At 35.1% G+C, this 18,651-nt stretch overlaps 1 protein-coding gene across 1 annotated transcript in view; it reads left to right on the top strand.

Annotated features, from left to right (window-relative positions):
- The window catches only part of GTDC1 (glycosyltransferase like domain containing 1), a 564,348-nt gene extending 546,808 nt beyond the window's left edge, over positions 1 to 17,540 (top strand). The window contains exon 14 of the mRNA XM_074302060.1: positions 16,315 to 17,540. Within this exon, the coding sequence (XP_074158161.1) occupies positions 16,315 to 16,423 (109 nt within the window). The 3' untranslated portion in view covers positions 16,424 to 17,540. The remainder of the gene's footprint in view (positions 1 to 16,314) is intronic.
- The last annotated feature ends 1,111 nt before the right edge of the window (positions 17,541 to 18,651 follow it).

Raw genomic sequence — 18,651 nt, 5'->3', positions numbered from 1 at the left:
TGTGTCTCTCTGTCTCTGTCTCTGTCTCTCTCCTCCCTAACTCTCTTTCCTCCCCCATCTCTTTCTCCTTCCCTCCCTCTTTTTTCCCCTCCTTCTCTCCCTGTCTCCCTTTCATCCTCTCTCCCTCTCTTTCCTCCCTGCCTCTCTTCCCTCCCTCCTCTTTCTCCTTCCCTCCCTCCTTTGCTTCTCCCCTTCCTTCCCTTTTTTCCTTCCCTCCTTCCTTCCCTCCTTCCTTTCCTCCTTTCTTCCCTCACCTCCCTCGACTTTAAATCAGCTTTAAAAATGTGGAGTTAACATATATGTTTACTTCTATAGAAGTAAAATATAGACAAGTTTCACATATCAAGATAGCATTTTTTAGAAAGTATAACTATCATCACATGCTAGAACTTGAAACTTTAAACTCAATAGGTATCATTTGGAATTGGTGATCTGAGAATTCACTTGGCTTTTAGTTGGCTTGTAAATTCTAGCAGGATTGGTTCATTATCCAAAGCTAGATTAGGTTACCATTTGGGGCTTCAACATATGTGCTTTGGGAAGTGGTCCACCTTAATTTGAAAAAAGGTACTACTTGCAATTATGTCAGCTACGTAAATTTATTTGCAGACAGTCAATTCATATTGATCATAAACCGACCTTACTGTGACCTTGAGCAAAGGTACTCTGTGACTGCTATAGATATTGAGATCAATACTAGAGTGCAATTGACTACACCTAGTTACTGATAAATGAAGTAAAAAGGTACACTATTTTCAGAAACAAAGATAATAACAGCTCATTTAGTCAAGTGTTTGTAAAGGTTTAATATTGATACATGTAGTTATAATGACATCCTCGGGCATTTTCGAATGGTGGGAAACAATAGGGTGCAGAGTCACTGAGCACATTAAGTAGAAACAATCATTACTTCCCAACTTCAAATAAGAAATTTCACGATATTTATGTCAACATTGCTGAGAACCAGGGCACTCACTAAGCAGCCCAGGAAGACCGCGTTACCAACTGCACATAGTTTTTCCTTTGTTGTTTGTTTCTTTATGGACGTGCCAGGTCTAGTGAAACGAAGCACCCTATTACATGGGAACAAAGCCTCCAGGACCACATATTGTACTTTAGTACTACCCTCTCTTGCACATTTGCAGCTGAAATAGCTTGCCTATCCACAGGTATAACCAACTGTAATCATGAGGAAGAGATCATTTGGTCTCAGCACATCTGCTCCACGTTGATGCATTTCCCTCTGCTAGCTCAAGTTAAAAGAAAGGATGTTAACACAATTATCCCCAATTGTTCCTTTCTCTTTGTTGGGAATTCCACTGAGCAAGGATTTGGCTGGTTACATGGAACCTAAGGAAATGGAGTCCATTGGCAAAGTAGTAACAGGTTGTTTGGTTTAATTGGAAGGCTTAAGTTCAGGAGCCAACCTGGTAACTGTTGCACCCAGGTGGTAAATTCTGCCTCTGGGGGTGGGAGTGGGGTGACTTTTGCAATGAACTATGCATGACAAGAGACCCACCAGTGTGATTCAAGGACTATTTTGACATGTACTTTTTGGTTTGTTTTTTACTCCAAAAAAAAAAAAAAAAAAAAAACTTTTCTAATTTAGGTTACTGAAAGAGGTATTATATTTGTAGTTCTAAACTCTAGGTTTGAAATTTCTTCTCTGTTAGTATCTTTGTGATCTTGGTAAGTCACTTAATTTCTCTGAGTCCGTTTTCCTTATCTATAAAAATGGAGGGGGAGAGGTGAACAAACTAGTCTCTGAGATCCCTTTTTACTTTAAATCTGGAGAATGTTATTTTCAGACACTTGTATTCTTAAGAAGCAGGCATGAATATCTAATGATGACTTTTTTAGAAAAAAAGCTATTAAAATATTTGTGATTATGAAAACCTGTAAGCAGGAAGGAAAAATCCTTTCCCCACTATATAGCCACTCATGTTTTTCCTACCCTTAAATGTCTTAGCTGAATCCATAAGTTAATTTCCTGATTACATTTCTTAAAGCCTCATGTGTTTCTTCCCCATTCTTGCCCACACCCCTTACGTCTTATATTCTAGTGAAGCTTTTATTAATAAACTTGTGTTTTCAATACAGAACTACATCAATAAACCACCAAGTAGTTTAGTTAGTCAGCATTCTGGGAAATCCTATGCTGTATTGGAGAACTGTAAATCTCCATTATTGCTTCCCATAGCACAAATAAAGAATACCCTCCTACCTCCATGACATCCTCTGTTAATTTTTAAGGATGAATGCATATGTTCATAGAGTCCTTGCTAAGTGCTGAAAATCTTTTGGTCAGCTACTTAGACAGGAGGCCCTGATGCTGTTGAAATCATCCCAAAATGTTTAATGAGCAAAACACACGCTAATATGAAAGATTCAAGGTAGGATGGATAGAATTTAGAAACAGGCAGATCTGCATTCAAATCCTTCTTCTGACACATATTATTGTATGATCCCTCTTAATCAATCTGTGCCTTTAAGAGGCTCCCTATGTCTGTAAATTACAGATGAATAGCCAACCTGCATTAGTAGAAGGAATTTTCACACTGGAATTTCATCATAGTGATGAAAAGGGATCGGGCAAAAAAATAAGGCTAAATTATTTCAGTCACTTTAAGTCTTCTTTTGTCTTTCAATAAATTAGCTTGAAATTTCTTTGGAATTGGGCATTTTTAGGCTTAGAACTATGATTTATATCCCAGCAAATGTGTTGCTAGCAAATACCTAGTAAGTGCCAATAGTCAGAAATATAGGAATTAACTTCTATACAAACATTCCCTGTCTAAGGTTACCTGACCAGTGTTGCAAAAATATTGTTACCTTGTAACCGAACTCTGACATAAAGTTGTAAAAGTCCTTCATGTAACATTACTGAGCCAGTTATATATTTATTACATTTCCCTTAGGGAACTGTGTGCTCCTGTAATGTCATCTTGTTCACCTAACATTATGTTTTCATGTAACCAATTAACAATGTTAGGCAGGACATGCCTGTGTACCTTTTCAAGAAGAAAGAACAGATCTTAATCCTTTTTCACTAGCCAGAGAGTAACTTCTTTGAGGGTCGAAGATCATGGTGGGATTTCTGTTCCATTGTTGAGAAAGGAAAACTTGACCAGGCAAAGAAGAAAGGTAATTTCCAAAATCCCACAATATAAAAACAGGGCAGAAGTTAGGTATAAAGGAGGGTCTTTCCATTAGATAGATGAAGGGTTGGCAGTTTCCCAAGAGATTTAGGGATGGTGGTGAAGTGAGATAATAAGAAATCACAAAAGAATTTAGAAGAGAGCATCTTATAGGAATAACCATTGAACCTAAATTTGACCCCCCCTTATAGAGGTTCTGATGTTAATAGTTTTGAGATGTACCCATGGCCACTTATTTTATAAAATGTATGGTGTATGTAAGGTGAAGCTTAGGCTGAGTCATCAGGATTGTTTCTGTAGAGCAGAATTCGCCCAAGCCAGGTTCCGGGCATGGCCATAATAATAGTTGGTTAGAGATAGTTTGGGAGCTTTGAAGAAGAGGAACTGAGATTTAGTTCTGGCCCTGCTATTTATTATATAACTTTTGAAAAAGCATCTTATCTCTGTAGGCCACATTTTCTTTTTTAAAATGCAAGGTAGTGGGGGTGGGCATAGATCAGACAAGGCTTGTTAACCAGGGGTCCATAAATTCTTAAAAAGTCTGAGGATAGATTTCGGGAAGGTCAGGAAGTTGTATGAGAAAATTACAACTTTATTTCAATATAATTGGTTTCCTTTATAATACCAAGTATTTTATTTTGTACAGGTAAAAGAATATTATTCTTGGAAGGGGTCTATAGGCAACCTCAGACTGTCAAAGGGATCCAGGATATGATCTTAAAACCCCTTTATACCCATGCATATATCTGGTAAATAAAAACTATTAAAAAAACCCTTTAGTTATAAAGCTTATGATCATATCCTTTCTGTATTTGATTTCCTTTCAATATATTCATTGGCCTTCAAATGTCTACAATCATCACATTGCCCCAATGTTTCTCATCTTGGTCCACTCTTCACAGATAGTCTATCAAGTTCAGATCCTTCTTTCATGAACTTTTATGTAAGAGTGAGGGTGAAAGATATAAGTATGGATGGGAGAGCTACCTCTCCTTGAAAATCTGAAAACATATCCTATATTACATTTCTGTGGGGGCTTTTTTAGAATGCTGGTCATATGAAATATTAATTTATTATTAATTGTGATAAGATATTATTGCTTTCAAAATCATTTTCATTTAGCAGCGCTCATATATACAAATTCTTTTATTCAAAGAAACTAATCCTAATTTTGGGGGAAGGAACAGGAGGAATTATAGGCATTGTGACAAAGGTGGTGGGGATATGTATAAGTATAGTATTTAAAACAGACTTTTTCAAATAAAGGTACTTTTTTGACTGCAGTACCCCTCAAATGATGCTATTTAAAAGATCAGATATTTCCTTTGTTTAAAAGGCTGATCCTGAAGAATCATGATTTATCTTTTAATTTTTCAATTTTAAAATAAGATACATCTAGGGAACAATTACAGCTTTACATCTGGAAAAATGGATACATTTAAAAGTATATTTCATAAATTATAGGATTTGAACCTGAACAAAAAGTCCTATAAATGTCTAATTCAATGCTTTCACTTTTTAGCTAAGATTACTTGTGTTTTTAGTCCTATATTCAGCCATGATGTGCTCAAGGGAGGGCAGAAATAGGACGAGGTAATTAAGAGGGACAAGGTAAACAGAGCAGGTATATACCTTTTGACATGGTCAATCTCATTTTACCCATAACAAATATCCATTTTCAGTCTGCTCAGGTTGTTAGTAATATATTCTGAATTGTGTCTTATGGTCATTCAATATAATTAAAGTAGATAACAACTCCTTTTCTGGGGTACCTACACTCTGATAATGAAGATCATTGTGGAAGACAAAGAAATTAGAGTAATATAAGCTTTTAATTATTTTGCTCACCCCAGTGTTTTCAAGCAAGTGGGAAATCCCATCAGGTCTAAACATTTTCCAAAAGCTTAAAGCTTCCTGTTCCCTTGATATCATTGTATTCCAAAATGGGAACCCCAAAAGAATGATAAAAGATTCATATTTTCTAATTCTCACTGGAGGAAATTGCCCCAAAGAAAAATGCCCTCTGTAGATTCTGTTCAGGCTTCAACCTTCAGAAAAAACAAAAAAACAAAACAAAAAAACCAAAAACAACAACAACAACAACTTAGATTTAAAAAGATGATAAAATGGCAAAAGCAATAACACTCGACCATATTAATTAATTTTGAATTACAGCCGAACTCTTATATAAGTGCATATGACATCCACGGTAATGCCAAATTAATTCTTTATGATCAGTGCTATTGCAATCAATACTAAATGAATTCATAATGATAAGATACTTAAAATAAAGAGTTACCACAAAAACAATAAAAAGACCATCTTCCTCAAAGCTCTAGCATGCTAATAAAATATTAGCTCAATAAACTAGTGCTAGCCATGACAATCAAGGGCAGATATTTAATTTATTTCTGGTTGTCCAATTTTTGCCTTTCCTGTAAAAGTACATTCTTTGGATGCTGCTGTAAATTGGGCAGGGGGAGGAACTATATTCTACTATTTTTAAATAATGCTGCTTCCCTCTAATCTTTCTACAACCTCTCATTTGATCATTGGTCAGAGAAGGAGAGAGCAAGATACAGTGAAATGAGTCGTGGAAGGGGCCTTAGATTCTTCTCCAGGATTGCATTAGCTGTATGACTTTGGGCAAGTCATGTAAATTTGGGATGCTTAATTTTCCTCTCTTCAGAAACTAAAGGATTTATACTAGATGGCTGCTAAAGTCCTTTTCAGTCTCTAAAATTCTGTTATTCTATTACAGATACTAATTCTCCAAATTGGACTCTCTCACCTCCATTTCCTTCATGAGGCATGAATCATTCTATTTTTATTTTGATAGATGATGATTATTAGACACAAATTCTACAATGAGTCATACAATCCTGGAGGACAAATATTGAATATCTTGGTTGAAACCATTTCCTTGGATTGTGAGCTACTTTAATCTTGCTGTTTTAAGTCTTGCTCTGCAAAAATAGAAAATAGAGATTTTATCACAGCTACCCTTCCCTATTTCAGAGATTCAATCCTCAAATTAAGTAGAATGATGATGATTTGTTTGTTTTAACCCTATCTACTAGTAGGAAACTCTAGATTGGGACAGGAGAATAAAGTGGTCCATTATAAGGAAATATCAATTTAATCACCTCCCCTCCATATATACACTGGTAAAAGGAGTTTTCATACTGGAATTTTTGTCCTGAAAAGAGATCAGGATAAAAAAATTGAGACAACGTTATTTCAATAACTCTCTAAGTCCTTTTTTTTAATCTTTCAATCACCAGTAAATTAGATATGAGATTCCTTTGGACTAGGGCATTTTTAGTCCTGGAACTATAATGAATGATTTTTTTTCTTGTATACTCTGGCTTCCTTTTTGTACACTTTAGAGTCTTACCAATTCCCAGACCTGATTCCAAGGCAGGTGAAATGGGAGTAATTAATACCTACCACACATACCTTGCAGGGTAGTTATGAGGATTAAATTAATTATTGTTTACAAAGCATTTAGTACATATTAAAGTGCTATGTGAATGCCTCTTGTGCTCTTCCTACTTTCTCATCAGCCATAAGGGACTGATCTTAGAGTCAGGTTCAAATCCTGCTTCTATCACATATGAATGAGTCTCAACTTTTGAAAGCTTCCAGGGAATTCCCTCTAAGACTATACTTATAAATGTGTTTTAATCCTTAATGTTTCTACACTGAAACTTCTCACTGAAGAAATCACAGGTAAAGACTGAGAAGCAAACAAATAAGCAGTATGTTTAGAAATGCACCTTTTTTGTCGGTTCATGGGGACACAGCACATGCTGGGGTGGGAAGTTTAATGGCCATGAATTCAGCATATGTGAATTTTGAGTTGGAATGCTGTCATTTAATTTCTGGGTGATCATAGGCAAATTATTTCAGTCTAGGTCACAATTTTCTCACCTACTAAATGGGGATAATCATAATTCTTACTACATATCTTATAAAATTCATAAAGATATACAGTTTTAGCTTTAGACCTAGGAAGGACCTTCAAAGTTAACCCCTCTTCTCACCCCACCATTTTACTAATAAGGAAACTACAGCCTAGGTCACAAAAATGGAAAAATTAAAATTTGAATCATGGTTTTCTGATTTGAAATCCCTTGCACCATATATATATATATATATATATATATTTATGAATTCTTAACATTAGGTAAATGATAATCACTATTTTTGGAACATTTAGGAACAGACAGCAACATCCAATGCATGTGTTAGTTTAAATAAGTGGATATTCATGGGATCATAGGTTAGACCTAGAAGAGACAGCAGAAGACTATTAAATCCAATATACTCATTTAACAAATAAGGTAGCTAGCACCTTGGAGTTTAAGTGACTTGCAGGATCAACCAACTTGTAAATAAGGGAGGCAATATTTGAACCCAGGTTTTCTTAAGTCCAAATTCCAGGCCCAGTGACCTATTCATTATATCATGTTGCCTCTTTTTCTCCTTAATTTTCAAATTGAAAAGTTCCTTTGTTGGATCATATCATTTCAAGTAGTATATGTATTCTTGGTCTTCTATCTTAAGACCATTTAAAATGGTGACAATATATTTATTCATAATACTGATGAACTTTTCAAACTAAGGGAAATTGAAGAATTTGGACAGCCAAAGAAAGCTAATCATCACATCTCACCATATCTTTGGGCTAATGGTCCAACTCAGAGTTTAAGCTTTGTGTTGCACAGTCTTGCTCTCTTCCCATTTTGTATTATAATAGTGCAGTTACCATCAGATATAAAAATGCTGCCCAATCATCATACCATCAGGTAAAGCTCAGAATCTACACTATGATGCTTGGGTAGAGGGGGTGGGGTGGTAAATGATAGAGGAACAGTTTAGTGTTTTTTGCCTGCCAAACCACTGACCATCTTTGCTTCTTTATTTCCCTCTCCCCTCTCCACAATTGTCATTGAAAATAACTAGTCATAATGCCTTTGTGAATCACAGCTCAGCCTCAGCTCTGTGTAAATCTTGCACCCAGACTGGGCCCCTTGGTTTAGAGGCCTTATTGTGCAAATGATTTAGGTAGAGGCAGGATCATGAATAAAGAACACTCACCCTCTTCTTCTTGTCCTCTTCAGGGGCAGAGGGAGGGAGAGTAAGAGAGAGTCCTTCCCAAACATCTCTTTTCATGTGCCAGTATTTGGCTAAGGGCTTTAATTTCATTAGACAAACGGGGAGCTGGGTTTTTCCATGCATTTCTCTCTCCTTTTAATGTGTAAATTACATGGGATTTGCCACTCATTACAATATTGATATGATTATTGACCTCAAATGGACCCACTGCACTGGGGGCCCCAGTCCAGTGCTAGGCGAGTTGAGGAGAAACATGTGTGGGAAAAACAGGTTTCCTGGCATCCAAAAAAATTACATCCAGAAATTGTAGGGTTTTAACTTGGTTTTACTTTGTGTTTTCTTTATGCAAAATAGCTTTCCAAGACATAGCTAGAAGATGACATATCAGGAAATGGTTTATTCACAATTACAAAGCTAACTAGGGTCAAGTGCCAATATTTTGGCACAAAGTAGAGATAAAAGAAGATGGTACAGGTAGCATTCTTTCAGATTAAATAGATTCCTTTCAACTCACAATATTAAATTAAATTATCCAATCTATCCATGAGAAATTATATTTTTGTCAAGTAACTTGACCTTTGAGTATTATTTGTTATTGCTACAAATGCAAGGAATTGAAGGAGAATATCTTGTTAAATTTGGAAGGGATCTTAAGACATCATGTACCCCAGTGGTTGTCAAAGTATGGTCCATGGATCTCGGGGTCTTTCGGACACTTTCAGGGGATTTGTGAGGTCAAAACGATTTTCATAATAATTGCAGTAAATATTGATAAAAAATAACCTGTATAAATTCATTAGTGGTCTTCCATAATTTTTAAGAATGTAAAGTGGTTCTGATACCTAAAAATTCAAGAACTGTATATCTAGCCCATCCATTTTATTTTACAGTTGAAGAACCAGAAGCTTATCGAGGTCATGAAACTTATTCAGTATCATACATCTAATTTGTGGCAAAGCTGAGATTCAGTAACACATTTCCTAATTCCTAGGCTAGTGTCCTTTCCACAAAGCTTTGATATATCACTTCTATAAACTCCTTTTTGGATTTGAATGTCTATAATTCTATGACTTTATTCATATTGAACACAATCTCTGTTTTAGAGACAATAAGAAATGCTCAAATGCTGGAAGTTCTGATGACTTGGTTTTAAATGATAGTTCTATAGTCTATAGATGGTAGTCTGTGCTGCCATCACTTCTACTATTCCTATCCTGATTCCTTCCTCAGTACCTACCATCTATACCTAGCTATAAGAAGAATAATTTATTTTATTAGAAAGGATGTGTCAGTTAATTGCTTTGATGGCTCTACTCACTATCTCTTTACCTCTTTGACTTCTGGGATCAAATCACCCATGCCTGACCTGTTCCTGTTACCCTATATGCACCATATTATTTTTCCTTACTGAAATGTAGGTGTAGGTAGATATAGTGAATAGAGTTCTAGGCGTATGGAAGACTTTATTGTCCTGAGTTCAAATCTGACCTCAGACACTTACTAGCTGTGCAACCCCGAACAACTCAATTAACCCTGTTTGCTAATTTCCTCATCTGTAAAATAAGCTAGAGAAAGAAATGGCAAACCACTCCAGTATTTCTGCCAAGAAAATCCCAAATGGGGTCATGAAGAGTCAGACACAACTGAAAACAACTGAATAATGCAATGTAAGCTCCTAGAGGTCAGGCACCATGTTGATTTTTGTTTCTCTTCTATAGCATAGCATAGTGCCTATTACACATTAAACACTTAATCATGCTTTTTCATTTATTCATTCTTTGCTCTTCCTTTTTTTTTAACTAAGAAGGATGAACATACTATTGTTAGTTAGTTTTTTCGTTGTTTAAAAGCCTTGGTTTGTTCATAGAAAATAGAATTGTTAATAGATTTGAGCAGAACTGACTACCAAGTATCTGATTAGAAAAGAGCTTTGAGAACAAGAGGTCCTTGAAGCAATGTCTTATGAGAATAAGTAGATTAGTGGATAAAGATTTGAGGACAGCATAAATGTTGATGATTTTTGTTTTTACATCCATATGAAACAAGATAAATTGGAGGAATCTTTTATTGAGGTTTAAAATTCATGAATAATTGTTTCAGTATAAAATTGAGGGAGTTCTTTGATACCTTGGTCTCATGCTATAAATAGATATTATATGCCTATACACATATATTCATATTTATGTTATGTATATATATATATATATATAATATGTATATACATAGGCACACATATCTATACACACATATACATATAAAAGGTATCATATATCATATCAAATAATTTGGATATTTTTTCCCAGTAATGGGTATGGTTTGGTGCTGACTCAACTACATGTTATCTTTTTTCAAAAACTAGCATTTATGTAGTTTTTTAAGTTTTATTAAGTATTATCCTTACTATTACCCTAGTAAGTAGGTGTTACTATTATTCCAATTTTACAAACAAGGAACTTGAGACAGAGGTTAAGTGGCTTCCCATGGCCACAGAACTCATAAGTATCTAAGGCTAGATTGGAACTTGAATCTTCCTGATTTAAAGTTCAGCATTATAGCCTCTATGAGGCACCTACTTGCCTTGTTCAGTCAGGATTATAATCAGAGGTAAATTCTGAAGAAGACAGATTGGATGGCCTTAATGGTGCAGTTAGTAGTGATGAAATAGAGAAAAACTACCTGAGTTGTTGTTGTTGTTGTTTTTTTAATCAATTTACCTTATAATATTAGCCTTTTCCTGCACCAAACCACTGAGCTAAATAGCTATAGGCAAAATTAAGTCACATTCCATTCTGACTTTTGAAAATTCCGCTGATCTTCAGTTGTATACCAAATATTTAATCCATTCCCTGCCTTAAATGATTGCTTTCCATTTGATGAATCCTTCATCAGATGCTTTCAGAGAAATAACATTATACAAATTCAAAATATCCTTTTTATTTCATTATCTTTACTGAAATCAATCACTTTAATTTTCAATCTTACTACATTCTGAACTGCCACAGATGGTGTAAGTGGCAAATATTACACATTTGGTAAGGAAAAAAAAATCATAGATATAAATACCCTTGTCTTTTGTACTCAGATCACTGGAGATCTTTAAGAACAGGATAAATACCCATCTGCCTGGAATAATGCCTGGAGGCAGGGGGATGGACTAGATGCCCTATTTAGATTATTTTCAACCCTATCATTCAGTGGTTCTCTAATGTTGCCTACAGTGTCACAAGGGGTTACAGAAACATCCATGGCTTGAAGACCCCTTTGCATCATTAAACACTTAATATCACTGAAGATTTTTAGTTGAGTTTTGTTAACACAACAGCCTATCTTCTCTGCCTGTAGCAATATGGTCATTCTGAAAAGCAATCTGTAGTCCTAATGTGAGTATATGGGGCTCTGTGAGCAGAATTCTTGAATAAACATCTTCATATAATCTTTGTGGTGGGCATCAGCCTGTTAAAATGAAAAGTCCCCAAGGAAACTACAATTTCAATACTAGTTAGGTTCTCCCACAATCTTTTTCTGAACCTGAAAACTAAGTATTCTCTTTCTTCTCAAATATTCATAGTGAATTTTGTTCAGATCCCCATTGTGCTCAACATACTATAAACCTATCATGTTAATTGCGATATTTATGTCATCCTTTTAGATTTTTAACTCCTTGAATTAAAGAGCTCTATAATTGTCTAGAAATTGTAAGTTTAGTGTCTGACACATAGTAGGTACTTATAAAAGTTTTTTTTTTAATTGAATTTGTTGAGTCTTGAAAAAAAATCATTTGGAATCTGATGGCAATTTCTGTCAGCGGCCACATACTATTTCTGAAAAGCCATCTGTTATTATCTGAATGTGTGCATGTGTGTCTGCGTGTGCCCATGTGTGCATATGCATGGATTGTGGAGAGAATGTTCTTGTGATCAAAACCCCAGCCTCCTTTAATAAGCTATCAATTATTCAGTGAATCAGAGACCATATCTTAGTTTCTCAGTATTCCTTGAAGTTTCTAATACAATAACTTGCACTTAGTTCAGCAGATGGTTGTTGACTGAATCTTCAAATACCTCTGAGAGGATGGTCCACCATTTTCTATGTGAATGCTGATTAATTAGTTAAGTTTATAATTCATCAACCTTTTTGGGTAACATGCTAAAGCATACTTGAAAAGTACTTGAAATATTGGTGGGGGGAAAAGACAGAAATATGTGCTTGTGTAGGCATAGGTGCACATATGAAATAGTTATTAGAGAATAATATGTATGGATTATGGCAGGGGTTTAAAATTTTTTTTCTGTGTGTCCTGGATCTCTTTGGCAGTTTGATGGAGCTTATGAACTCTTTCTCAGAATAATATTCTTAAATGCATAAAATCAGACATGCAGGATTACAAAAGAAACCAAAATGTTCTCAGATTCTGGGAGGTTAAGAACCTCTGTATTATGATAATATTCTATCAGTGGTATGTTCTGTAATATAAAAGGGATTGTTCATACTAGTGTTCAACTTTGTAAAAGATACTGTTCATGCTAATGTTCTATATTTATACATATTTGCACACACATGTATGTAAATATGTATATATATATGTATTTATATATATTATATATGTTATATATATAATTTTCATTTTATAGGTGTTAGAAATGAGGCTCAGAAAAGATAGATGATTTTTCCAGACAAATAAGGGATATAGCCGGGCGCTTGCCATATCATCAAGAGATGTATTTAAGGAAGTTCCTTACATACAGAGTACTGTTAAGTAGTGGTAAGATGGTTCTTCTGAAGAGCCCTGGTTAAGGAATTAATTGTCACCCAGCTACTCTTTACCTTGCTCTTCTTCAGACTTCCAAATAGAATTCTATATTTTCCCCTCTCAACCTAGAAACAAATTCCTCTTCTCTCTTCTCTGGAGCTCAGAAAATTGTCAATTGAATGATCACAAATAGTCCATATGATAACCAACTGTGACCAAGAGAGTGATTGACACTCTTTGTTTTTCTTGATATCTATGAGCACTGCTGCAAATTGTTATGATTATCTATCTCTTACCTCCATGTGTTCCTTATGTCAGGAATGGGATTTCTATCCACCTCTGTCTTGAAGAATCTTTAACTTTCCTCTGAAGCACATTTCAACTCCTAATACATATAAGAAAACTTTCTTGATCCATCTCTACCTTCATTATATACATTCTCTTATTTTTGAAATTATTTTGTGTATAACTGATATTAGTTTATTTGTGTATATAATATATATTTTTGGTAAATTATAAGCTCCATGAGGGGAAGGAGATGTTTGATTTTATCTTAGTAGTGCTCCTTGAACATAGCAGATATTTCTAGATGTTTGCTGAACTGAATTGATTGAAAGTATAGATGACCTGATAAGAGGGGTATCTGTAGCATGAGGGATATAGTTACTAGTTTTGCTGTTCAGGAGAACTGCTATTCAATTTACCCACCTTTAGAGTTCACTTTGGTGTTCTGGATGAATTCCAACTTGGATAATTGCATTGTGCTGATTTAAAGTTCTCCTGTAGTTTCCTTTGGAAGAGTTAGCCTTCATTTCTCCCAGTCCACATTGGTATACATTAACACCCAGTGATTATTGCATTCAACACAAGAGTTAGTTGCATTTTACTTAATAGGGAAGTGATCCCTAGGTATACATATATGGTCTGTGAAATTCTCTTCAATTTGGGAAACATGAGACAAACCAAAGCAATAATAAATCAATGCTCTCAAGGAAAAGAAATACATGTATTAGGGAAAATCATTTTTCCTGGTATGCTCAGAATTTAGCATGCATTATTTTAAAAAATAAAATAATATATCTTATTTTGACACAGAAGACATTTTCCAACAAATCCTCCATGAGAACTCTAGTTATAGTAAATTCCTTGTCAAATAGACAATTATTAAAGGACAAATGGATGTGTTATTTATTTCTGAAAGTCTGACACTAGTATTGATTGACAATTATATAACAATTTTTGTTGCCTCTCAATTTTGACTTAATTTGCTTTGTCATAATCATTGTATATAGTTCTTTTTGGTTCTGCTTTCTTCCCTCTGCATCACTCCATTTATGTCCTCCCCTGTTTCCATGAATTCTTCAAAATTCATCATTCTTTACCACATGGTAATATTAATTTATGTTTATAATTTGTTCATGCATCCTAAACATTAAGCACACAGTTTATTTTCAGCTTTTTTGTTAACCCAGATAATGCTACTGTGAACGCTGATACTTTAATTATAAATAACCTACTTAAGAACACACTAGTGTCACCAAAAGGCATAGTCCCCCCCAAAACCCAAATTTATTAGATTAGTATAAAAATGAATTTCATTCTTTCAATTTTTCCTTAAAGACATTATGATGCAATACTTCCCTTTTCCTGGCCCTGATTTCTTATGGAACTTATATTTGTTGAACATCTTTCATCCCTACTATGCAAACAGTGTCTTTTCCTAATACATACACACATATGTACAATGTAGTATTCCTTACATACATGGATGCATATACACACACAAGGAATAGAGATAACATAGTTAGAAAAAGCTGGGTTCATGTCCTGCCTCTTATACATGACGATTATATGATACTAAACAAGTTACTTAACCCCTAGTGGCTCAATGAATTCTCTATGATTGATGATAAGTTGTAGAACAGTTGCTATTTTTTGTATTGGTGGAGGGAGTTTATGTACTTGGAGTTCCTTATATAAATAAAATCACATATTCTGTCTATCTACACATATACATATTCAGATGTATTTATGTAAGAAGCCAGGGTTAGGTTATAGTAATAGTTTTAGTCTTGGAATCATAAGCCCTCAGTTAAAGTTATATCTACTATTTACTTGCTTGGGAATTTTGGTTTTACTATGTATATGAATCAATTTGTAACCTTAAATTAGTACTATGTAAATGTGTTATCATTTATGTATAGGTATGTGTAATATCATATATACATAAATACTTTAGTTTCACAGCAAATCTACAATTTGTAGTTTTATTTACATAATATAATAAATTCTTCTGGTCATTTGTGCAGAATTCACATTTTAGGTAGAAAATCTAAAAGTAGTTGCTTTCTTCATGGCAGAAATTTTCACTTTGTTAATTCTAATCTAGATCCAAAGATATACATAAGCATCCAAAATAGAAATAGATAATATTAATTTGCTTCCAGAAATCATATGCTGCCAGAGATAGGATATTCTATTAAAAATTAAAGGTCAATTTGCAATTAAGGGATCTTTTAATACAGTAGCAAAATGATGTGCTGTTCATTGGGGTAATTTAAAACAGGGGGAAAAAACCTGGATATTGAGCCAATTATTAAGGTTGAGTTTCAAACTTGTAGAATCCTTTAAAAAAAAAACAACAAAAAACTAGGTTTATTTCTGATTTACGTATTTCAAAGCTCCCACAGCCAAAGGAGGGAGATTTTCTAACAGTAGGGGGTTATCCTATTAAAATTCATCATGATTCTCCTTTCCGAAAGAAATAAACAGGAATCAATTTTCCTTAGTAAAGAAGTTGGCTAAGATGCAAGATGATCTAGGACAGACTTGGTGGGTTCACATAGAAGGTTTACAAAATAATTCAAATACAGGGTATGTAATTTGTGGGGAATTCCTTTTTATGGGGAGAGGGCGTGCTATCTGTATTTGTTAGAGAGGCAGGAGAGAGATGCAGTCCAGCATATGTATACACACACACACACACACACACACACACACGGATCCTCTAGCTTTTAATTTAGTTAAGCCACTGGTACAACAGAGAAGATGAATAGAACTGCAAAGATCTGGCCAGATCCGTGTAACTGTATCTATCGAGTTCAAGAGAACACTGTTAGATGACAGCAAAGATTGGTTTGTCTTTAGGGGTCAGACAGAAACTTCGGATGACCTTTCTCCTCCCTTCTCCCCATGCCTGTTTATTCAGTCTTTGATGGGGTCCCCATTTTCATAAGCACATGAAATCATATACAGTAACACTGTCTTTTTGCTCTTTGCCAACAGGATCCCTGGAGACGATGTTCCGCTTACTTGGGCCCCAGAGATTAAGCCTGCACAGCCCTTCCTTCTATTTGAAGTGTATGATATTGATATCAGTGCTTTGGGAGAATGAGGACTCTGAAATGAACATATCACGCCAGGCTCCATAAAGTCTATATAGGCTGAGGTGGAGAAGGGCCAAGTCAGGCTTTTGCTCTGGAAAGCAAGTATTATGTAATGAGTTAGTGCTTGTTTCCTGGCCCCATCCTTAATATTTGGTACATCTTCATGAAATATAAAAATAGGCCTAGATTTCTGAGTGATGTTACCCTGGGCCCAACCACAACTCACCCATTGTCATTTCCTAGGTGTGGGGATGCCATCGGTATTAATGTTCCTTTCTTCATGCTGTCTTCTTTAAAAAAAAATATATATATATATAAGCACCCCCTCCCTTTTAGATGCAATTGGAATCTATTTTCATGGAGTTTCTCCAATCAGGACTACATCCAAACCATTTTGTTTTTTGAGCCTTTCATACTATATTTACTGCATGTAATGAAAAGCTTCGATTCTCCCCATGCTAACTAGTGAAACGTGTGATGGTTGAAATATTCCACAAGTCCCACAGTATTTATGGAAAGAGACAAAACACACAGAAGATGTGTGGTTATTAAGTAAGCTCCTTAATCTCCTGATTCTTGCACATTCTTTCTTCTATGGGCTTTTCATTGCCACCAAGTTGTAAAGGTTTTCATTGTTTGGAGCCTGGCTTAAGGATCCCAGGAAAGCTCAGCTCCAGGCAGGTTTGCCTTGTGCGTTTTAGCATAAAAAATGCATGACACTTCTGCATATGCTCCATATTAAGCTTAACCAGGTTAACGCCCCTTTGCTTGGGTTCTTGGAAGAGAGTCCCATATTGTCACATGTAAAGGGGGACATTTCAGTGCTGACTTTCATTTCCATGAGATTAAAAGTGAAACATGTAACCACAAAGCTGGTTTATGTCATCCCCCTGTCGGAGCCAGCAGTAATGCCAAAAATTAGATATTTGATAGGTTTGTGAGAGAAACAGATGCAGAAGGATGCCATTCCCACAATTTTAGACTCCTTATCTTTAAGCTAGAAAGAACATTCCAGATGAAGAAAATCTATTTTATTGGCTTTAAAAAATAGCAAAGAAAATGCAGAAATAAAAAGAAAATGTTAATTTAAAACCGATGTCATTCTTGGGGACTTATAAACTGCAAATTGGTATTCATTTTTTTCTTTTAAACAAAAAAAAAAAAAAGTTGTTCAAGACATGCTTATTCGACTGTTTTCATTTATTATGCATTTTTTCAACCCAGCCCCAGAGTTATAATTGAGAGAAAATATCTTTCAAACATATTCATGCGCTGTATATTTTTTGGAGTGGGGGGGGGATGAGGAGGAGGAAAAGGGGAGAGACACCATAAACCTCTAAAAGACTAAAACATCCAAAAAGTATTCTTTCAGCTTTTTGTTTTGGAAGCATTTTGTGTTCCTGTTCTTTTCTTTTTATTTAATTCTGCCAGCTGTCTGCTAAACAAATCTAGCCAGGTGGGGCTTACAACCCATGACTAAAAAACCTACTAGTGCAGCTGTCCAGCTTGCCCGGAGGAAGAATTCAAACAAATGGCAGGAATGAAAAGATTGGTTTTGTTTTCAAGAAAGTAGCTACTGTACCTTCTTTCGGTTCAGTTTTTGTTCTGTTTGCTTTAGTTAACTCATGGCCTCCTAAGTTTTTTTTTTTTTTTTTTTTTTTTTTTTTTAATAGTGAAATGGAAAATCATTTCCATGTTTCTAGCATTTTGTGTATTTGGGTGATAATCTGGTTTTGTTTAATATGGTCCCTTAACACTCCCTCCCTCCCCTCTCACAGAAATGCTTTATTCTACATTAGACCTATAGCACAGGTTGGATGTTTTGAAGAGAACTAAGAATGCATTTGGGGGTACAAATTATCAGCTAAGTATAACTGGGCATGATTTCCAAATATTCAGTAATTGTGTAGCTATTGAAAAGTAGTGATGGGCATTGTTTCTCTAAAATCTGAGGATCAGAACAGACTTCTTTGCACTGCATCATCAGCCGACCTCAACTGTAATTTTTCTAGTCAGCAAATGGGTGCTTTATTCTGTGTGTCTGAGGATAGCAAAGGAAGAACTGTGCTAGGAATGACACATTGCCATCTGATCCATGGCTCCATGGATGAGAGATTAATGGGCAAACCACTCAAGAGAGTTCTTCTTTTATCTGATACTCATCGACTCAGCAAGTCCCTAACTTCTGACAAACATGTTTCAACTCATTATTATTTTTCATTGAAGAAAGGAGTTG

The sequence above is a fragment of the Sminthopsis crassicaudata genome, chromosome 3 (genome assembly GCF_048593235.1).
Source record: "Sminthopsis crassicaudata isolate SCR6 chromosome 3, ASM4859323v1, whole genome shotgun sequence".
NCBI classification, from domain to species: Eukaryota; Metazoa; Chordata; class Mammalia; order Dasyuromorphia; family Dasyuridae; genus Sminthopsis; species Sminthopsis crassicaudata.
The sequence above is the reverse complement of the archived record's forward strand: the minus strand, read 5'-3'. Positions and strand labels throughout refer to the sequence as shown.